This window comes from Mustela lutreola, chromosome 15, assembly GCF_030435805.1.
Source record: "Mustela lutreola isolate mMusLut2 chromosome 15, mMusLut2.pri, whole genome shotgun sequence".
Taxonomy (NCBI): Eukaryota; Metazoa; Chordata; class Mammalia; order Carnivora; family Mustelidae; genus Mustela; species Mustela lutreola.
The window spans coordinates 32,810,343-32,834,169 of record NC_081304.1 but is presented as its reverse complement, the minus strand read 5'-3'; the positions used below and the strand labels follow the sequence as shown (position 1 = coordinate 32,834,169).

Below are 23,827 nucleotides of genomic sequence, written 5' to 3'. Positions count from 1 at the left end.
GGGGCGCCTGGGTAGCTCAGTGAGTTAAGACTCATTTTTCGGCTCAGGTCATGATCTCAGGGTCCTGGGATGAGCCCCACATCGGGTGTCTGCTCAGTGGGGAGTGTGCTTCCCCCCCTCTCTCTGCCTGCCTCTTTGCCTACTTGTGATCTCTCTGTCAAATAAATAAATAAAATCTTTTTTTAAAAAAGTAAGTCATAAGTCTGTTTACTGTAGTGTGATCTGTATTTAAATGGATTCACCCTTCCTCCTGCTTAAGACTTTCTTTTTTTTTTTTTTAAAGATTTTATTTATTTATTTGACAGAGAGAGATCACAAGTAGGCAGAGAGGCAGGCAGAGAGAGAGAGAGGAGGAAGCAGGCTCCCTGCCGAGCAGAGAGCCCGATGCGGGACTCGATCCCAGGACACGAGATCATGACCTGAGCAGAAGGCAGCGGCTTAACCCACTGAGCCACCCAGGTGCCCTGCTTAAGACTTTCTGAAGGGGTGCCTGGGTGGCTCAGTGGGTTAAAGCCTCTGCCTTCGGCTCAGGTCACGCTCCCAGGGTCCTGGGATCGAGTCCCGCATTGGGCTCCCTACTTGGTGGAAAGCCGGCTTCTCCCTCATCTATTCTCCCTGCTTGTCTTCCCTCTCTCACTGTGTCTCTCTCTGTCAAATAAATAAATAAAATCTTCAAAGAAATAAGACTTATCACCAAATAATCAGAAACAATCTCTGCTTTCATGGAACTTCTAGTACTGAACAAGCATCACATGAAAGAGATAGAAAAAATGTGCTAAGTTAATAATGCTTATCTGGGGCATCTGTGTGGCTCTGTTGAAAGAGCATGTGATTCTTAATTTTGGGATCGTGAGTTCAAGCCCCACATTGGTTGTGGAGATTACTTAAATAAATAAAAAACTTAATAAAAATGCTTCTCTGATTACCCACCCAATGCAGGAACAAGCAAGGCCTGATTTCTATCAATCTTCGTTGTCATCTGATTAGTTAAAAGTACCTAAAAAAAAGAGTGAGAAAATTAGGTGAATCTCTCCCCAAAATTACCAAGGAAATAGTTCTGTGATTTTAGTGTTCTGAATACAACTTAAAGAAAAAAATATTTAGATTTTATTTATTTAATTGACAGAGAGAGAGAGCACAAGTAACCAGAGTGGCAGGCAGAGGGAGAGAGAGAAGCAGGCTCTCCGCTGAGCAGAGAGCCTGATGCGGGGCTCCATCCCAGGACCCTGGGATCATGACCTGAGCTGAAGGCAGCCCCTAAACCAACTGAACCACCCAGGCGCCCCCAAAAAAATATATTTAGGTAATGAAAACTTTTCTGATAAATTTTTATTTTTTTTATTTTTTTATTTTTTTTTTTTAAGATTTTTTATTTATTTGACAGAGAGATCACAAATTGGCAGAGAGACAGACAGAGAGAGAGATGAAGAGAAGCAGGCTCCCTGCTGAGCAGAGAGCCCCATGCGGGACTCCATCCCAGGCCCCTGGGATCATGATCTGAGCCAAAGGTAGAGGCTTAACCCACTGAGCCACCCAGGCGCCCCAATTTCTGATAAATTTTTAAATTTGCCTATAAGTTATCTGAAAACATGATTCCATTGAATATAATCATTTTTAACAGACAAGAGCAATTGTGAAAATGGGAAAATAAAAATATTACAGATAATAAATACACAAGAGTGTAAAGAGACCACATAATAACTTCGTAACTGGGAGCACTGGAAAAACCTTACTTCAAAAAATGTAAGTTTTGGATGGGTGCCTAGGTGACTCAGTCAGTTAAACATCTGCCTTTAGCTCAGGTCATGATCTCAGGGTCCTGGGATTGAGTCCCATGTCACCTGCTTCTCCCTCTCCCTCTGCCTGCTGTTTCCCTTGAGCACGCTCTGTCAAGTAAACAAATAAAATCTTTAAAAATAAATAAATAGGGGCGCCTGGGTGGCTCAGTGGGTTAAAGCCTCTGCCTTTGGCACAGGTCATGATCCCAGGGTCTTGGGATCGAGCCCCAAGTCAGGCTCCTCTCTCTCCCTGCCTGCCTCTCTGACTACTTGTGATCTCTGTCTGTCAAATAAATAAATAAAATCTTTAAAATAAATAAATAAATAAACAAAATTTAAGTTTTGGATAAGCCAATAGAAACCAGGGCGCCTGGGTCGCTCAGTCGGTTAAGCGTCTGCCTTTGGCTCAGGTCATGATCCCAAGGTCCTGGGATCGAGCCCCATATTCGGGTCCCAGCTCAGCGAGGAGTCTGCTTCTCCCTCTCTTTCCGACTGCTACTCTTTCTGCTTGTACTCTGTCAAATAAATAAAACCTTAAAAAAAAAAAAAAAAAAAAAGAGGGGTGCCTGGATGGCTCAGGTCATGATCCCAGTGTTCTAGGATCAAGCCTACATCAGGCTCCTTGCTCAGCGCGAAGCCTGCTTCTCCCTCTCCCACTCCCCTTGCTTGTGTTCCCTCTCTCACTGTGTCTCTTTCTGTCAAATAAATAAATAAAATCTTAAAAAAAAAAAAAAAAGAAAGAAAAGAAAAGAAAAAAAAACCACCATACTAACAGCAGCAATATCAGTAGTGGTGATAAACATTTACTGAGTACTTACTATATGCCAGAAACTATACTAAGTGCTTTACTTTCATTATTTTATCTAGTCTTCACAATAACTCTATGAATGAGGTAATATTATTAATATTTTTTTAGATAATTATTCCAGTTTAACACATGAGAAATCAGAAGTTTAGAAAGATTGAGTCTGGGGGCGCCTGGGTGGCTCAGTGGGTTAAAGCCTCTGCCTTCGGCTCAGGTCATGATCTCAGGGTCCTGGGATCGAGCCCTGCATCGGGCTCTCTGCTCAACGGGAGCCTGCTTCCCCCTCTCTCTCTGCCCGCCTCTCTGCCTACTTGTGATTTCTGTCTGTCAAGAAAAATAAATAAAATCTTTAAAAATAAAATAAAATAAAATAATTTAAAAAAAAGAAAGATTGAGTCTGGTATTTTTGATTTTTTTCCGACCACTGTTGCCTCTCTAGAATATATTTAATCAAAAGAATGTGAGATACTTAATAAATAACTCAATGTTTACATCTTTAGGAAAGTGGCAAATATACAATTACCATTTCTGGTTTTATAGGAAACAGACAAAAATTATGAGAAAAGATTTAAAATCATAAAGAAAATATAGGAATGGTAAAAAATAAAACCCAGTAATCAGGTCAAATGACTGAAAATTATAACTATACTAGTCTGCTAATAATAGGTGTTGCTTTACTCAAGGATGGCTTTTAAGGCTAAAAATAGTACTAATTCTTTTGGATTAAACAGTGACCTATAGAAAAGATTCCATGTTTTGAGGGATAGTAATTTTTTTCTTTTTTTTTTTATTTTAATTCCGGTTTAGTTAACATAGTGTTATACTGGGTTCAGGTGTACAATATAGTACAACAACTCTATACATTACTCAGTGCTCATTAAATGCACTCTTTATTTAAAGATTTACTTATTTAAGAGTAAGTGAGCAAGCGGCAGTGGGGGGATCCTTGAGCAGACCCCTGCTGAGTGGAACCTGACATGGGGCTCAATCCCAGGACCCTGAGACCATGACCCAAGCTGAAACCAAGTGTTGGACACTTAAGTGACTGAGCCACCCAGGCGCCCCAAGATAAGTGTACTTTTAATTCCTTTTGCCTATTTCACCCATTCCCCCACAAACCTCCCCTCTGGCAACCATCTGTTTGTTCTCTGTAGTTAAGAGTCTGGATATGTGTATATGTATCTACACACACACACATCCCCCCCCCATCTTCTTTATCCATTCATCTGTCAATGGACACCTGGGCTGCTTCCATATATATACATATACATATATATATGTATACATATACATATATATATATATATTTTAAACTGGCTGCATTCCTTTTTTTTTTTTTTTAAGATTTTATTTATTTGACAGACAGAGATCACAAGTAGTCAGAGAAGCAGGCAGAGAGAGTGGGGGGAAGCAGGCTCCCTGCTGAGCAGAGAGCCCAATGCAGGGCTCGATCCAGGACCCTGAGACCATGACCTGAGCCAAAGGCAGAGGCTTTAACCCACTGAGCCACCCAGGCGCCCCTGCATTTTTTTTTTTTTTTTAATTTTATTTATCAGAGAGTGGCAGCCCAAGCAGGGGGAGGTGAGGCAGAGGAAGAAGCAGGCTCCCTGCTGAGCAAGGAGCCGGATGTGGAACTTCATCACAACTCTCGGATCATGATGAGCCAAAAGCAGATGCTTTATCCACTGAGCCACCCAGGTGTCCTATCTTGGCTATTATAAGTAATGCTGCTACAAACATGGGGGTGCATATATCCTTTTGGATTACTGTTTTCTTACTCTTTGGGTAAATAGTGCAATTACAGGATCATATGTTAATTCTAACCAACAGATCATAAGGTTCCTTTTTCTCCACATCCTCACCAACACTTGGCTGTTTGTGTTTTTTATTTTACCCATTCTGACAGTGTGAGGTGGTATCTCACTGCGGTTTTGATTTCCCTGATGGTGAGTGATGTTGAGCATCTTTTCATTTGTCTGTTGGCCATTTTGTACATCTTTTTTGGATAAATATGTGTTCATGTATTCTGCCTGTTTTTTTATTGGATTATTTGCTCTTTGGGTATTGAGTTGTATAAATTTGGGGTCTGTTTTTTTTTTTATATTACCCTAAAGCCAAAAGACATTTATTCAACCCTATAAGCATTGAGTTGTATAAATTCTTGATATATTCTGGATACTAACCCCTTATTGGATATGTCATTTACAAATATCTTTTCCCATTCAGTAAGCTGTCTTTTAGTCTTGTTGACTGCTTCCTCTGCTATGCAGGAAGCTTTTTATTTTGATGTACTCCCAATCACTTATTTTTACTTTTGTTTCCCTTGCCTCAAAATGAAGGATAGTAATTTTAAAGTACAGAAAGACTGTTTAAGGTTGACTGAATACAGTAAAAGATTATCAGGCACCTCCCAGCCCCAAATTCTTCAGAAAGAGTTATTTTAAATATTCTTCCAATACAGATCTTCCCCCCAGAAATATGACAGATACTACTGCAAGCTGACAGTGATAAAGAACTTCTATAAAAAGCAATGAGAAAAGATACCTACTCTGAAAAAGGCATCAGTTCCATAAGAAAACTGAGAAAGAAAAGGCTGGCTATTCCCCCTGCAGTGATAACACCCTAAAATTTTTGTCTACAAAGGAGAAATCTGTGCTCCATCTAGGTTTCAATTAGGCACAAACTGGATGACATGACTTTCTTCTAGTTTCTAGACATCACTTTCTTCTAGTTTCCCTTCCCTGAAGCCACAGTGGTTTCCCCATGTATTATCTCACATCGGGCATCTTGGAAAAATCTAAACAGGAATTTAAATTGGTAATTAACTGAAATATATGACTAACTGGCATCCCCAACATGCAGAATACACTTTACAGACTACCAAGTGTTTAAGGTCTAGCAACTGGGATATTTATTTGTATCAAGACTTTTTGGTTAGAGGTGCACCATTCAATTCTGCATCCATTAGGCACACACTCAGCTTTTTTTTTTTTTTTAAGATTTTATTTATTATTTATTTGACAGACAGAGATCACAAGTAGGCAGAGAGGCAGGCAGAGAGAGAGGGGGAAGCAGGCTCCCTGCTGAGCAGAGAGCCTGATGTGGGGCTCGATCCCAGGACCCTGGGATCATGACCTAAGCCAAAGGTAGAGGCTTTAACCCACTGAGCCACCCAGGCACCCCACACACACACAGCTTTTAAAAATTAAATTAAAATTAGACATTCACTTCCTTCACAGCATTAACTATTTTTCAAGTGCTCAACAGCCATGCAACTGCTGTTACATGCATACAGAATGAGCATTTTCATCTTCCCAGAAAATCCTCTCAAAGAGCACTGGTTTATAGAGTACAGGTATCCCTTGCTTTTCAAGAGTTCCTATTATGCCACTTTGCTTTTATGAAAGACCTACATTAGTACCTGTTTTTGCTAACCATAAGAAATCCAGGGGCACCTGGGTGGCTCAGTGGGTTAAACCTCTGCCTTCAGCTCAGGTCATGATCTCAGGGTCCTGGGATCGAGCCCCAACATCGGGCTCTCTGCTCAGCAGGGAGCCTGCTTCCTCCTCTCTCTGCCTGCCTCTCTGCCTCATTGTGGTCTCTCTCTCTCTCTCTGTAAAATAAATAAATATTAAAAAAAAAAAGAAAGAAAGAAAGAAATCCAAAGAGAGGGGTGCCTGGGTGGCTCAGTCTTTAAGCATCTGCCTTCAGCTCAGGTCATGATCCCAGCCCTGCATAAGGCTCCCTCCCTGCTCAGCGGGAAGCCTGCTTTTCCTTCTCCCACTTGTCTGCTTGTGTTCCCTCTCTCACTGTGTCTCTATCTGTCAAATAAATTTAAAAATCTTAAAAAAAAAAGGGGGGGGGGAGGGGCACCTGGGTGGCTCAGTGGGTTAAGCCGCTGCCTTCGGCTCAGGTCATGATCTCAGGGTCCTGGGATCGAGTCCCGCATCGGGCTCTCTGCTCAGCAGGGAGCCTGCTTCCTCCTCTCTCTCTGCCTGCCTCTCTGCCTGCCTCTCTGCCTACTTGTGATCTCTGTCAAATAAATAAATAAAATCTTTAAAAAAAAAAAGGGGGGGGGATTTTCACTTTTCTAAAAAAAAGTGAAAAGATACAGTATTCAGCATTTGTTTTGCACAGAAACATCACCGAAGCAAGAGTACACCGAGGCAGGGCGAGCAGCATCACCAAGCTCCTTCCCCTGGGAACGATACTCAGCATCAAGCTTCCATCACTTTGAGCTATGTCTCTCTTAGGGTATCTGTGCTCTATCTTGATTTACTTTGTGCATTCATTAGCAACATCTGTCCTAAGGTATCAGAAAAACCTAAGAAAAGTTATTTTTTGAGTCTGGGAACGTGAAAACAATTTTCCAAATAAATTACTGGTAGTTGGGGGTGCCTGGGTGGCTCAGTGGGTTAAAGCCTCTGCCTTCAACTCAGGTCATGATCCCAGGGTCCTGGGATCAAGCCCTGAGTCAGGCTCTCTGCTTCGCAGGGAGCCTGCTTCCTCCTCTCTCTACCTGCCTCTCTGCCTACTTGTCATCTCTGTCAAATAAATAAAAATAAAATCTTAAATAAATAAATAAATTACTGGTAGTTGCTTCTTTGCTTTATACCTTTTGGCTTACAAAATGTGTTTTTGTTAGAATGCTCTACTTTTGGGGGCGCCTGGGTGGCTCAGTGGGTTAAGCCGCTGCCTTCGGCTCAGGTCATGATCTCGGGGTCCTGAGATCGAGTCCCGCATCGGGCTCTCTGCTCAGCAGGGAGCCTGCTTCCCTCTCTCTCTCTCTCTGCCTGCCTCTCCATCTACTTGTGATTTCTCTCTGTCAAATAAATAAATAAAATATTAAAAAAAAAAAAAAAAAAAGAATGCTCTACTTTTGGATAGTGAGGGAAACTGGGATATACATTACACCTCTCGAGGAAAATGTACATAGATGTACCGGTTTACCAACTGCTAAACATCCCCAAATCAGAATTTGCACTTTTGGCAACTACTTGTAAAAGAATTACAGGCCGACTGCAAAAATACTGGGTTTACCATATTAAAGAGTGAATCTTTAAAATAATGAAGTAGGGGCACCTAGGTAGCTCAGTTGGTTGAGCATCTTCCTTCGGCTTGGGTCATAATCTCAGGGTCCTGGGATCGGGCCTCACATCAGGCCTCTCCCTCTCCCTCTGCCTGCTGCTCTGCCTACTTGTGCTCTCTCTCTACCTCTTTCAAATAAATAGTCTTTAAAAAATTTTTTTTAAATAAATAAAACAGTGAAGTAACAATCACTTTTAAATTAGAAACTTCTCTGCCTTAATACTTGTTACCCAAATGTCCTTCAACTGATACACAAACAAAATATGATATACTGAAAAAATAAAAAGTTAATCAGTCATAAAAAGGATATTAATATATGCTAAAACATGGATGAATCTTGAAAACACTGTGCTAAGTTAAGGAAGCAAGACATAAAAGGCATAGAACAATTCTATTTAGATAAACTATCCAGAAAAGATGAACTCACACAGATAGAAAGCAGACTAAGGGTTCTTAAGGGGATGACAAGAGGCTGCAAAGGGGAGTGATGGCTAATGGGCATGGGATTTCTTTTTAGGGTGACAGAAATGTTCTAAAATTAGACATGATGGTTGAACAACTCTGTAAATATACTACAAACCATGGAACCATACACATTTAAAGGCTAAATTTTATGGTATGTTAGTTAAATCTCAATAAAGCTGTTAAAAAAATTTCTGCTAATAATCAAGTTAATAGGCGCCTGGGTGGCTCAGTGGATTGAGCCGCTGCCTTCGGCTCAGGTCATGATCTCAGGGTCCTGGGATCGAGTCCCACATCGGGCTCTCTGCTCAGCAGAGAGCCTGCTTCCCTCTCTCTCTGCCTGCCTCTCTGCCTACTTGTGATCTCTGTCTGTCAAATAAATAAATAAAATCTTTAAAAAAAAAATAATCAAGTTAATATATCTCTGAAAGGATTCTATCATAGTTTGACAAAAACTTGAAAAGACTCAAAATTGGTAAAGAGGTGGAAAAACAAAAATTCCCATTTACCGCTATAGAGAACATTCTCTGGAACATGCTTTCTGAGAGTGATTTGATAATATATACCAATACTTAAAAACAGAGATATCCCTACCAAAAATAAAAAATAAGTAAATAAAAACAGATATCCCTTTGACAATACTTTCAGGAAAAACTAGATAAATGGACAAAAAAGCATATATAAAGTTTTTTATCTTTATTTATTTATTTTTAAAAGATTTTACTTCTTTGTCAGAGAGAGAGAGAGGGAGAACACAAGCGGGGGGGGGGGGTGGGTCAGGCAGAGGGAGAACAAGGAGCCCTACCTGGAACTTGATCCCAGGACTCAATTGAGCCACCCAGCCATCTCAACTGCAGTTTTTTAAATGGTGAAAACCTGAAGCCAACTTTAAAGATAATAGGGGGAGAGGGGTGATTAAAAAACTATTCTATATTGGGACTCAGTAGCGCATGCAAATTTTGATCTCAGGGTTATGAGTTCAATTCCCATGTTGGGTGTAGAGATTACTTTAAAATTAAGAAAAAAAACTTAGTAAGTTTGGAAAAATAGGTACACCAAACTCAAGAGTAATCATCTCTGGGTAACAGATAATTTACTTAATTTCTACATTTCTGATTGTTTAGAACTTCCTTTACAGAAAGTATATAGAAAATTATGAAATGTATTTATATGCATTTATGAATTTATATAATAAAATGTATTTATATGGTAAATGTATTTATATGGTAACTGGGAAATTTAAAAAAATCAAGCTAAGAAGAATTTATAAAGAGGGAAAAGTATGCCCTTAACCCCACAAAATCCTTCTCCTAGAAGTAGTCATTAGGAACACTTTGATCCTTTCAGAGCTTTTTGTTGATATATATAAATATAATGCATAAATAAAATTTTTACTTTTCTCAAAAGTGGGATCACATAAAATACACTGTTACGAAACTTGAATCTTTTTACCTTTTTTTTTTTTTTTAAGATTTTATTTATTTATGACAGAGAAAGAGAGCAAGAGAAGGAACACAAGCATGGGTGAGCTGCAGAGGGAGAAGGAGGCTCCCGTTGGAGCCAGGAGGCTTGATCCTAGGACAATGGGATCATGACCACAGCTTTAAGGCAGACACTCAATGACTGAGCCATCCAAGCACCCCTTGAATCTTTTCACTTAATCGTATATCTGGATATATCTTATTCTGTGTTAGTATGTGTATATTTACGTTACTCTTCTTAAACACTGCATAGTATTCCATGTTACTGTTTACATTACTTTTTTAATCAGAAAAAATAAACCTATTTCTGTTCAACAAACAAAACAAAACTTAAGGAACTATGCAACCCATTAGTCTTGAGTGCCCCCTACTGGGGGCTCTTCCTTGATATTAACAGAATGCTAAATTACAAATTAATACAAGAAATAATTCAAACACAGGACACTATGCTTTTCAGTATATGGCCAAAAAAAAAAAAAAAAATCTAAAAACTCAAAAGAAATGATACATGTTTTGAAATGATTTTATCAAGGAGTTCTTTATGTACTTAGGCTGAATTACAGGTATATGCTAAGGACTATAATTTTCTAAGGAAAATCAAGTTAGGTGGCTTGATCTTTTCCCATCTTCCTCCTGAACAGCTGTGTGTATTGGTGTGAGAGGTGATATGGGGTTGCAGAGTGGAAAGTGATGGCAAACAGACAGTTAAAAAAAAGCTTGTTACAAAAAAAAGTCGTCACCTCACTCCTTTTTGTCTTGTCACTTCCAACTTATCTTTATACCTAACCTCACATTTCAAATCTAGAAGAGTTACCTCTACCTTCAAACATCTAGGCTGTTCACACTATGTAATTTTTCTATCTTCTGTGTCTGTGATTACACAACATGTATTTTAGTATATGTGCTGCTGAAGCTAGCGCCATACAACATGTAAAAATAAAAGACCCAGAGTAAAAGAAAATGGGGACATTAGAAGAGCTTACCTGAAAAACAACAAATATATTTAGGTAAATAAAACCCAACATTGCCATTACCAAAGGTGGCCATTTCTTTATCAAACAAGTCCATTTTAAAATATGGTATCTTGATTATGCTTGTTATATTCTAGAAAAACTAATACACAACACTTATGACTGGAATTAATTTTTCCTAAAAGTTGAACAAAAACTACATTCAAAACTCTGTCTGTATTATGTGCTTTTAGTCAAATTCTATTTAGCTATTTCTAGACATTAATATTTTATACAAGCTTGACTTTATTATATAATTCTCTTGGCTAATAATACTTACAGCTAATCTGTGGCTATTTGCAAGGCTGATCATTTGCTGGGCTAGGCCATTTAGTAATCGAGTACGAAGGGCTAGGTCATCTAGGTCATGACGAAAAGGAAAAGCAATACCATCCACTATCACTAATCGAACCTAAATACAGAAGAGATAATGAAATTAGGTTTGGTATTAAAATAAAATTTTAAGAAATGGCATCCCAAAAGCATGTTCATTGCAAAAAAAAAAAAATCTATAAAATCCAGAGTTCTATTTCTAACTCTCCAAAATAAATCTATTCACCCAACGCTTTCTGCATTAATCACCAAAAGTTAAAATGTACTCTGGTTTGATAATTTATAAACTTGAAAAAGTAATTCAACATGAAGAAGCAATATTTTTCTTATACTTTACCACTATACACAATCTTTACAGAGGCATTTTACACCAATAAAAAGGACTTCTGAAGTCTTAGTAAAATAAATTCTTCAGTATTTCAATTTTACCTTCAAGATTTTTTATGTTTAAAAAACTCTTCAAATATTAAATTATTATATCATCTTCAAAAACTTCAAATTCTAATGGTGAGTGCTATGAAGTGTATAAACCTGGCAATTCACAGACCTATACCCCTGGGGCTAGTAATACATAATATGTTAATAAAAAATTAAAAATTAAACAAAAAACTTCAAATTCTTGGTATACTTTTTCTCCTTAATTTTAAATATAAGGCAACTAATCATTATAGAATCTGCTATAAGACAGAATTCAGCATAAGGCAGCGTCGTCCTGAATTCCAATCAAAAAGGTTCACTTAGAGATGATAAACACTTTCATGACAGTTTCACTTCTAATATAATCCAAATAATGGCTCCTAAAGTGAAGCTAGAGTAATATATAAACTTCACATCCAAGAACAAACAGAATTTGGAAACTAATCCAAATATAAACAAACCAAAAAACCCACCCTGTAAGATTATATATATTTTTCTATCTAATAGGGATTAGACTAAAGAAGAGGATTTGATAACACCATGTCTAAGTAACCCACTTTTGTATCTTTTATTTAGAGTATTCATTCCTTCATTCAGCATGTGCTTACAGATACCTACTATATGTTAGTCATTGTTGCAGGCAGCAGGGAACAATAGAAAAGGTCCTTCCTTTCTTGGAGTTTATGGAGTGGAGTAAAGGACAATTAACATGTAAACAAACACATAAATAATTTCTGATAATGACAGGAGTTATGAAGAAACGAAATTGAATAAAATGATGATGAATAAGTAGGTGATAAAGTAGAGGGAGGCTAACTTAGACTAGTGTAGGGAAGGAGTCAATGAAAAGGGAGGCAACAGAACTGAGTCCTGGATAAGAACCTCTACGAGGAGGGGCGCCTGGGCGGCTCAGTGGGTTAACCCTCTGAGCCTCACATCGGGCTCTCTGCTCAACAATGAGCCTGCTTCCCTGCTCTCTCTTTGCCTACTTATGATCTCTATCTATCAAGTAAATAAATAAAATCTTTAAAAAGGGGAGGGGGCACCTGGGTGGCTCAGTGGGTTAAGCCTCTGCCTTCGGCTCAGGTCATGATCCCAGGGTCCTGGGATCAAGCCCCACATCGGGCTCTCTGCTCCTTGGGGAGCCTGCTTCCTCCTTTCTCTCTGCCTCTCTGCCTACTTGTGATCTCTGTCAAATAAATAAATAAAATACTAAAAAAAAAAAAAAAAAAAAAAAAACCAAAAAAAAAAAAAACCTCTAGGAGCTAGAGCCCACATATAAAAAAATAGACACATACTTTTGTGCATGGTGACACATGGTAACTAGACATCTTGTGGGGATTCTTTCATAATGTGTAAAAATATCAAGTCACTATGATGTGCACCTGAAACTACCAGGATATTGTACATCAATTATACTTGAATTAAAAAAAAAAATACATTAGGGGCACTTGGGTGGCTCAGTGGGTTAAACATCTGCCTTTGGCTCAGGTCATGATCCCCCGTTCCAGGGATCAAGCCCCACAACAGGTTCTCTGCTCAGCAGGGAGCCTGCTCCTCCCTCCCCCGCCTGCCTCTCTGCCCACTTGTGAATTCTGTCTGACAAATAAATAAATAAAATCATTAAAAAGAAAAATTACACCAAGGCACCTGGGTGGCACAGTCCTTGGGCATCTGCCTTCCTTCGGGTCCCAATCCTGGAGTCCTGGGATTGAGCCCTGCATCAGGCTTCCTGCCCAGTGGGAAGCCTGCTTCTCCCTCTTCCACTCCCCTGCTTGTGTTCTCTCTCTCATTGTCTATCAAATTAGTAGCAAATTTTTTTAAAAATACACCTTTGTTGTTTCACTTTCATCACACTTAACATAAATAAAAATTTCAACCAGCGTTCATGTTAAAACAGTACTTGTTTGTCACAAGATGTGCAACTTCTTTTGAATTGGACAGCAATCAAGTGCTCATTGGTAGCATGATTTTGCCATAGGTCAGATATGGAGACATAAGAAAAACCTCAAGAAAAACCTCACATATGCTGGTGGTAAGAATGTAAAACTATCTGGCAACTAGAAAAAACATTTCAGTGATCCTTCAAAAAATTAAAAACAGTATTACCACATGACCCAGAAATTTCACTTCTAAGTACATGCACCAAAGAACTAAAAACTGGTACTAAAACAAATGTATATACATACATGTTCATAGCAGCCACAATTCACAATAATCAAAAGGTAGAAAGAACCCAAATGTCCATCAACAGAAGAAAGGATAAACAAACAGAAATGATGTATACATACAAGAGATTATTATCCAACCATAAAAAAGAATGAAGTACAGATACAAGTTACAAAGCAGATGAATTTTGAACTATCATGCTCAGTAAAAGAGCCAGGCCAAAAAGATCACATATCGTATGATTTCCTTTATATGCAATACCCAAAATAGATAAATCCATAGAGACAGAATACAGATTGGTGGTTGCCAGGGTCTTTGCAGGGAGGGAGGAAAGGGAGCAATTCCTTAAAGAGTATGAGTTTCCTTTCAGGGTGATAAAAACATTTTGGAACTAGAGGTAGTGGTTGTCAACACTGTGAATGTATTACCTGCACTGAATTGTTCGCTTTCATTTATTTATTTGACACAACGAAAAAGGGGGGGGGGAGACAAGTACATGCATACAAGCAGTGGGAGTGGGACAGGGAGAAGCAGACTCCCTGCCAAGCAGGGAGCCCAATACAGGATCCTCTCCCAGGACAGGATCATGACACAAGCTGAAGGCAGATGCTTAACCACTGAGCCACTCAGGTGCCCCTGAATTGTTCACTTTTAAATGGTAAATCTTGGAGGCACCTGGGTGAGCTCACTCAGTTAAGCATCTGCCTTCAGCTTGGGTCATGGTTTTGGGGTCCTGGGGTAGAGCCAAGCCACCAGTCAGTCTTGCTCCATGCTCAGCAGGGAGTCTGCTTCTCCCTCTCCATTCCCCTCCCACTTGTGTGTGTGTGTGCGTCCTCTCTCTCTCAAATAAATAAATGGAATCTTAACAAATAAATAAATGGTGAATCTTACTATGTGAAATTAACCTCAATAAAAAAAAAATGAACACTTTCTGTAACACTCAGTTGGCTACAGAGATTTACAATAAAGAATATTACACATTTTATTATTATTTGTAAATGGTGTGCTAAACATTTTTTATGTCAGCAAATTTATAATAAACTTATGTATATATATATGTGCATACACTTTTTTCTTGGAAAGCCAGTCACTAAACCTTTACCTATACCAGTATACCAATTAAGTATACCAATTAAGTATACCAATTAAGCGGTAAGAAGAAACAGATCATATGTGTGTGTGTGTGTGTTTATTCGTTTATATATTATTCATTCAGTGGTTCCCAAAGGCCAGAAAGTGATAAGATGATATATACACATTGCTGAAAGAAAAAAATACTGTCAACCAAGAACTGTGTATCTGGCAAAAGCATTCTTCAAAAATAAAGCAGAAATTAAGACAGTCCCAAGGTGTCTAAGAGTTGGTTGAGCACCTGACTATTGGTTTCAGCACAGGTCTTGATCTTGGGGTCATGATTCAAGCCCCATGTTGGGCTCCAAGCCAAACATGGAGCCTACTAAAAAAATTAAAAAAAAAGATAATTCAGCTAGAGAATTCATTGCTAGTAGATGTATTGTAAAAGAAATGCTAAACAGAGTCCTTCAGGCTGAAAATGAAACATCAGACAGTAACTCAAATCCACACACAGAAATAAAGAATATCGGTAGGGGCACCTGGGTGGCTCAGTGAGTTAAGCCTCTGCCTTCAGCTCAGGTCATGATCTCGGGGTCCTGAGATGGAGGCCCATATCAGGCTCTCTGCTCAGTGGGGAGCCTGTTTCCCCCTCACTCTCTGCCAGCCTCTCTGCCTACTTGTGATCTCTCTGTCAAATAAATAAATAAAATCTAAAAAAAATACCAGTAAATGTAACTACATATCTAAAACTCAGCATTAATGTACTTTCAGTTTGTAACCCCTCTTCTTTTCTTACATATTCAAAAAACAACTATTAAAAAATAATTATAGGGGCGCCTGGGTGGCTCAGTGGGTTAAGCCGCTGCCTTCGGCTCAGGTCATGATCTCAGGGTCCTGGGATCGAGTCCCGCATCGGGCTCTCTGCTCAGCAGGGAGCCTGCTTCCTTCTCTCTCTCTCTGCCTGCCTCTCAATGTACTTGTAATTTCTCTCTGTCAAATAAATAAATAAAATCTTTAAAAAAAAAAAATAATTATAAATCTATATTGATGGACATACAATGTATAAAGATATAATCTGTGACAATAACATAAAGGGGAATAAATGGAGCTATACAGCAACAAGGTTTTTGTATACTGTTGAAATTAATTTAGTATTAACTTAAACTAGACTGCTATAAATTAGGATGTTAATTCTAATTCCCCAGAGCAACTAAGAAAATAACTAAAAAATATATGATACAAGAAATGAGAAGGGAATCAAAATGGTACTATGGAAAATATCTAACAAAAAAGAAAGCAGGAATGGAGAAATTGAGAATAAGATACAGATCTTCCTCAACTTACATCAGGGCTACATTCCAATAAACCAACACCAAGTCAAAAATATTAAGCTGAAAATGCATTTAATACACTTAACCTATCAAACACCATAGTTTAGTCTAGCCTAACTTAAATGTACTCAGAAAGCTCACATTAGCCTACATCTGGGCAAATCATCTAACAAAAAACCTATTTTATAATAAAGCACTGAATATTTCATGTAATTCACTGAATACTGTACTGAAAGTAAAAAACAGAATGGTTATATCGGTACAGAATGGTTCTAAGCCTATTGCTTGTTTATCCTCATGATTGCATGGCTAACTGAAACCTGTGGGCCACTGCCACTGTCCAGCATCATGAGGGAATACTGGTACCAAGTATCACTAGCCTAGGAAAAGATCAAAATTCAATGTACACTTTTAACTGAGTATGTATCACTTTTGCACCATTATAAAATTAAAAACTTAGGGCGCCCACATGGCTCAGTGGATTAAACATCTGATTTCAGCTTATGATCCCCAGGTCATGATCCCAGGGAACTGGGATTGAACCCTGCATCAGGTTCTCTGCTCAGCGGGAAGCCTGCTTCTCCCTCTCCCTCTGTTGCTCCGCCTGCTTGTGTGTGCACATGCACTCTATCTCTCTCTGCCAAATAAAATCTTAATATATCATAAATAAAATAAAATAAAATAACTTGTAAGTTGAATTATCCTAAGTCAGAGATTTAGGCATAGAACGGACTTTTTAAAAAGATCTAATTATAGACTTTCTACGAGAGACTCAGTTTAGATCCAAAGATACAAACCAATGGAGCACGTGGCTAGCTCAATTGGAGGAGCACGCAACTCTTGATCTCGGGGTAGTGAGTCTCAGCCCCACACTGGGTGTAAATATTACTTGAATAAATAAAACTTAAAAACAAAACAAAGATACAAATAAGAGTGTAAGGATGGAAAAAGATATTCCCTTGCAAACAGTAACCTGAATAGAGCTGTAGTGGCTATAGTAATATCAGACAAAAGAGACTTCAAGTGAAAACTTGTTACAAGAGATGAAGAAGGGTAAAAATAAATAATTTATATAATATGAAAAGTGTATAATAATAAAAGGCTCAATTCATCAAGAAGATACAGCAATTATATGCTGTGATAGCAGCTGCATAACCTCCTCCCAGTTGCTCCCCAGCATCCTGACTAACCCACCACCTCTCTGCTCACCAATAAAGGTTGACCCATAAAAAAGAAAAAGAGGGGCGCCTGGGTGGTTCAGTCGTTAAGTGTCTGCCTTCAGCTCAGGTCATGATCCCAGGATCCTGGGATTGAGCCCAGCCCCACTGAGCAGGGAAGCCTGCTTCTCCCTATCCCACTCCCCCTGCTTGTGTTCCCTCTCTCTCTGTGTCAAATAAATAAATAAAATCTTAAAAGAAAAGAAAAGAAACAGATATATAAAATGCTCCACTCAAGAGCAGAATATACAGGGGCGCCTGGGTGGCTCAGTGGGTTAAGCCGCTGCCTTCGGCTCAGGTCATGATCTCAGAGTCCTGGGATCGAGTCCCGCATCGGGCTCTCTGCTCAGCAGAGAGCCTGCTTCCCTCTCTCTCTCTGCCTGCCTCTCCATCTACTTGTGATTTCTCTCTGTCAAATAAATAAATAAAATCTTTAAAAAAAAAAAAATAGAGTTTAAGAGCAGAATATACATTCTTCTCAAGTGCACATGGAACATTTTCCTGGATAGACCTAAGTGTTGGGCAACAAAATAAGTCTCAATAAATGTACAAACATGGAATCATATATAGAATATTTCTCCGGAATAATCTATACATGGAATCATATATAGAATAATTCTTGGAACAGAATTAGAAACCAGCATCAGAAGGAAATTTGGAAAATTCATAGATATGTGGAAATTAAACAGCACACTTTTTTTTTTTTTTAAAAGTAATCTCTATACCCAACATGGGGCTCAAACTCAAGACCCCAAGAGCACCTGGCTGGCTCAGTCAGAAGAGCATGTGACTCTTGATCTTGGGATCATGAGTTCAAGTCTCACATTGGGTATAGAGATTACTTAAACAAACTTTAAAAAACAAACCAAAAAAACCCCAAATAACAACAACAAAAGAAATAACAACAACAACAACTCTGAGATCAAGAGTCAGATGCTCTTATCAACTGAGCCAGCCAGGAAACCCTAAACAACACATTCTAAATGAATGAGTCAAAGTAGACATTACAATGAAAATTAGAAAATACTTAAAAATGAATGAATATAGGGACGCCTGGGTGGCTCAGTTGGTTAAGCAGCTGCCTTCGGCTCAGGTCATGATCCCAGTGTCCTGGGATCGAGTCCCACATCGGGCTCCTTGCTTGGCAGGGAGTCTGCTTCTCCCTCTGCCTCTGCCTCTGCCTGCCTCTCTGTCTGCCTATGCTCGCTCACTCTCTCTCCCTCTATCCCTGACAAATAAATAAATAAAACCTTAAAAAAAATTAAAAAAAATGAATATAAAAACACAACATACCAACTTATAAAATACAGTGTAAGTAGTGCTCCATAGGAAATGTAGAGCTCTAAACAACTATATTTTGAAAGAAAGATCAGTCGGTCTCAATATCCAAAACTTGTACCTTCAGGAACTAGAAAAAAGAAGAGCAAACTAAACTCAAAGAAGGCAAAATAAAAGAAGTAATTAAAAACTAAGTGGAGATAGGGGTGCCTAGGTCACTCAGTCACTGGGCATCTGCCTTCGGCTCAGGTCATGATCCTGGAGTCCTGGAATAGAGCCCCACATCAGGCTCCCTACTCAGCAGGGGACCTCCTTCTTCCACTCCAGCTCTCTGTCCTTGTGTTCCCTCTCTCACTAGCTGTGTCAAATAAATAAAATCTTAAAAAAAAAAAAAATCAGTAGCAATAATCAAAACAAGAAAGAAACAATGGGGAAAATGGATAAAATCCAAAGTTGATTCTTTGAAAAGATCAACAAAACTGACCTTTAAACTAAGAGAAAAAGACTTGGGCAGCTGGATAGCTCAGTCGGTTAAGCATGTACTCCTGATTTCGGCTCAGGTCATGATCTCATGATTGAGGGACTGAGACCCCTATTGGGCTCTAGACTCCAGGCTCTCCACTCAACAGAGAATCTGCTTGAGATTCTCTCCTCTCCCTCTGCCCCTCCCCCTGCTCGCACCCACCCTTTCTCCCTCTCTCTCTTTCAAACAAATAAATCCTTTTTAAAAAGAGAGAGAGAAATGACTCAAATTACTCAAATCAGGAAATGAAAATGAGGACATTATACCAACTTTATAGAAATAAAAACAAAATGTAAAGAACATTCATATGCAAAAAAATTAGATAACCTGGGTAAAATGAACAAATTCGGTGAAATACACAAACTATCAAAACTGACTGAAGAAGAAACAGAAAATGTGAATGGATCTGTAACAATGGAGAGAATTGAATCAGTATTCAAAAGCCTTCCAACAGTAAAAAAAAAAAAGACCAGGACCAGAGAACTTCACTGGGGAATTTTTTTTAAGTAGACTCTACCTCCAATGTACGGCTTGAATTCATGACCATGAGATCAAGAGTGACATGCCCCTTCACTAGCAAATTTTATAAAACATTTAAAGAATTTACACTAGGAATGCCTGCATGGCTCAGTCAGCTAAGCATCTGCCTTTGGCTTGGGTCATGATCCCAGGGTCCTGGGACAGAGTCCCAAGCCCCAGATCAGGCAAACTGCTTAGCAAGGAGTCTGTTTCTCCCTCTCCCTCTGCTCCTCTCCTTGCTTGTGCACTCTCTCTCTTCCTCAAATAAATAAATAAAAAGAATCTATACCAATTCTTCTCAAACTTTTCCAAAAAACAGAGGGAATACTTCTGAATTCATTCTATGAAGCCAGTATCATACTGATACCAAAGCTAGATAAAGACATCACGGTAAAGAAAACTACAGACCAATTGCAGATGCAAAAATCCTCAACAAAATACTACCAAATGGAATCCTGCAGCATATTAAAAGGATTTATATAATAATGCTTGGCCAAAGTGGACTCTCAATAAATATTTGATGAATAAATAAATGTGCAAGCCAAAAAAAAAAAAGCAGCTCTATATTCTCATTTTCTTCTAGTGACGAAAGAAATGCTGGACAATTATTTCAAAATTTACAACCCAGTAATTCATCAAGTAGAAAATATGAAATATAGTGGTATATTAATTAAATTTAATTGAATTATGAGGCACCTCGCTGGCTCAAGTGAGTGGAGCATGTGACTCTTATCACAGGATTGAGTTTGAACTCCATGTTAGGTGTCAAGAGTACTTAAAAATAAAATCTTTTTTAAGAATTTATGGTTAAATCCACAGATTCAATAGAATCTTTTTTTTTTTTTTTTTTTTTTTTTTTTTTTTAAAGATTTTATTTATTTATTTGACAGAGAGAGATCACAAGTAGGCAGAGGGGCAGGCAGAGAGAGAGAGAGAAAGGAGGAAGCAGGCTCCCCGCCGAGCAGAGAGCCCGACGCGGGACTCGATCCCAGGACCCTGAGATCATGACCTGAGCCGAAGGCAGGCCTAACCCACTGAGCCACCCAGGCGCCCTCAATAGAATCTTTTATCAAAATTCCAACCACATTTCTGCAGAAATGTGGATCGAGTTCACTCATATGGATCGAATTCAGATGAAATTGCAAGAAGCCCTGAATAGCCAAAACAGTCTTGAAAATAACAATGTTGGAAGACTCACATGTCCCAATTTCAGAATATACTATGAAGCTACTAATCAAAACCACGTGATACTGGCAAAGAACAGACATATACATTAATAGAGTCCAGAAATTAACTCACACATCTATGGTCAACGGATTTTCAACAAATGAAACGGATGCCAAGCCCATTCAATGGGGGAAAGAATAGTCTTTTTCAGTAAATGGTACTGGAACAACTGGGTGTCTGCATACAAAATGAAGTTGGACACTTACTTCAGACTATGTATAAAAAAATTAACTCAACATGGATCAAAGTCCAAATTAAAAAGCTAAAGCTAGGGATGCCTGGGTGGCTCAGTTGGTTAAGCAGCTGCCTTCGGCTCAGGTCATGATCCCAGCGTCCTGGGATCGAGTCCCATATCGGGCTCCTTGCTCCGCAGGGAGCCTGATTCTCCGTCTGACTCTGCCTTCCACTCTGTCTGCCTGTGCTCGCTCTCGCTCGCTCTGAGAAATAAATAAAATCTTAAAAAAAAAAAAAAAAAAAAAAAAAAGCTAAAGCTATTAAACTGGATGGAGTTTAGGACATGCTACTCCAAAATTTGGTACCTTGGCATACTGAGTATCCTTTTAACTATTTATTTATTTGGAAGAGAGCACAAGCATGCACATGCATGCAAAGGACAGAGGGAGAAAGAGAATCTTTTTTTTTTTTTTTTTTTTAAAGATTTTATTTATTTATTTGACAGAGAGAGAGATCACAAATAGGCAGAGAGACAGACAGAGAGAGAGATGAGGTGAAGCAGGCTCCCTGCTGAGCAGAGAGCCCGATGCGGGACTCGATCCCAGGCCCCTGGGATCATGACCTGAGCCAAAGGTAGAAGCCCAACCCACTGAGCCACCCAGGCATCCCGGGAGAAAGAGAATCTTAAGCAGGCTCCACACCCAGTGCCTGATGTGGTTCGATTCTCTTTCTCCCTTTGCCCCTTGCACTCACACTCTTTCTAAAAAAAAAAAAAAGTCACACACTTCAATATGACTGAGCCAGCCAGGCACTCTTAAAGTGGGTTTTTTGTAGTCAACATATAGTTCCATCTTATTTTTTCAGCCACTGGCACAACCTTTTTGAAGGGCAATTTGTGTTTAACCAAAAAAAGAAAAAAAAAAAATTGGGGCACCTGGGTGGCTCAGTGGGTTAAGCCTCTGCCATCAGCTCAGGTCAGGTCATGATCCCAGGGTCCTGGGATCAATCCCTGCTTCCCCCTCTCTCTCTGCCTGCCTCTCTGTCTACTTGTGATCTCTCTGTCAAATAAAATCTTTAAAAAAAAAAAAAAAAGTCTCAGAGGAGGCTTACTAAAGTTTGGTCAAAGACAGTCTCTGTCATGTGTAATATTTATCAAGATTAAACATTCACGGGGCACCTGGGTGGCTCAGGTCATGATCCCAGGGTCCTGAGATCAAGCCCCACATTGGGCTCTCTGCTCAGCGGGGAGCCTGCTTCCTCCTCTCTCTCTGCCTACTTGTGATTTCTGTCTGTCAAATTAAAAAAAAAAAAAAGATTAAACATTCACATACTCTTTAATATAATTCTAATACTTGGAACTTATACCATAAACAGGTACACCTGGATGGCTCAGTTGGTTAAGCATCTGACTTCAGCTCAGGTCATGAACTCAGGTCCTGGGACGGAGCCCCAATCAGTGCTCAAGGGGAGTCCCTCTCCCTCTGCTCTTCCCCAGCTCATGTTCACTTTCTCTTTCTCTCTCAAATAAATAAAATCTTAAAAAAAAAAAAAAAAAAAAGAGTTTATCCCATAAACATACTTACAAATGTACCCCAAGGATTGTCTCCTTGGACGTAGGGATTATCTTCAAACCATTGTTAATAGTATCTAAAAGGACCACCAATAAGAAGAGGATTAAACAAATTAAGGTACTGAATCTCTTCCCCCTAATTTTATGTAGTAGAATACGTAGAATATTCATCTTGTAAGCTGAAATTCTATTTCCATTAAAAAATAACTGCCCATTTTCCACTTCCACTCAGGGCCTTGTAACCACCATTCTATTTTATGTCTGAGTCTAACTACTCTTCACACCTCATATAAGTAGAATCATACAGTGTATCTTTTTTTGACTGGCTTATTTCATTTAACATAATGTCCTCAAGATTCATCCAAGTTGTACCATATGTCAGAAATTCTTTTCTTTTTAAAGATGAATACTATTACATTGTATGTGTATACCACATTTTGCTTATCCATTCAATGGACACTTGGGTTGCTTCCACGTTTTGGGCAATATGAATAATGCTGCTATGAACAAAGGCTTACAAATATCTCTTCAAGACCCTGCTTTCAATGTTTTTGGTGATAAACAGAGAAGTTGAATAGCTGGGCCACAGGGTAATCCTATTTTCAATTTTTTGAGGAACCACTATATCATTTTTTTTGAGGCAACTGTACCATTTTACATTCCCACCAACAGCAAAAGCACCTTCTTAAAATGAAATAATATGTAGCTGAAAAAAAACGAATGTAAAGGTTTATCCACATGTAATGATACAGAAAGATATGCAAAACACTAAGCAAAAACAGAAGGTGCAAAACCATATTACAGTATTATCCCACTAACAAATACTAAAAATAAATATTGCAACATGTATAAAAATTTTTTTGAGAAGACACAAAAGAAACAGTGAATAGTGGTCAACTTTAGGGAGAGATACTAGGAAGCAGTAGAAGGGAAGTTTTTCCATTTTATACCTTTCTAAATAGTTTGTCAGAAGCTATTCCACCATTACTAGAGACAAAACATCTTTCTATATTATTTCAATTTCTTACTTTGGGCATAAATTATATATGAATATATGTTAAATGTGTATAAAAGTAAATTGTAGGACAAGGAAGAAAGGTTTTTGAACTTTATGCCACACTATACTTATTTTTCAAGCTAATCAAACACCTCCAAAGATATTCCAAAGGTTAGCTGTATTTCAGTAGTTTGAGCCATACCTTTGAGTGTTCTGAAAGGAAGTCTGGAAGGAGATAAACTTGTGCCAACAGCTCTGTATAGTCACGACAACGAAAATAGTAAATATGGGAAAGAATATTTTCCAGAGTGAAATCCTCCAAAGCTTTTGGGTGCTCTAGAATAAACAAAACAATCTTTAAATAAAGTAATCAG

At 38.7% G+C, this 23,827-nt stretch overlaps 1 protein-coding gene across 11 annotated transcripts in view; it reads right to left on the bottom strand.

The window, feature by feature from the left end:
- Window positions 1–23,827, bottom strand: part of RAD51C (RAD51 paralog C) — a 61,214-nt gene that overhangs the window by 30,020 nt on the left and 7,367 nt on the right. For 7 of the 11 annotated variants that reach the window (XR_009347844.1, XR_009347842.1, XR_009347843.1 and 4 more), the window contains exons 4-6: window positions 23,656–23,789; window positions 10,905–11,036; window positions 931–997 (exon numbers count right to left, since the gene is read on the bottom strand). Coding sequence is in view for 6 of the 11 variants with exons in the window: in XM_059147716.1 (XP_059003699.1) it covers window positions 931–997; window positions 10,905–11,036; window positions 23,656–23,789 (333 nt within the window). In the remaining 5 variants the exon portion in view is untranslated. The remainder of the gene's footprint in view (window positions 1–930; window positions 998–10,904; window positions 11,037–23,655; window positions 23,790–23,827) is intronic. The other 4 variants (XR_009347846.1, XR_009347845.1, XM_059147719.1 and 1 more) reach the window with 2 other exon arrangements.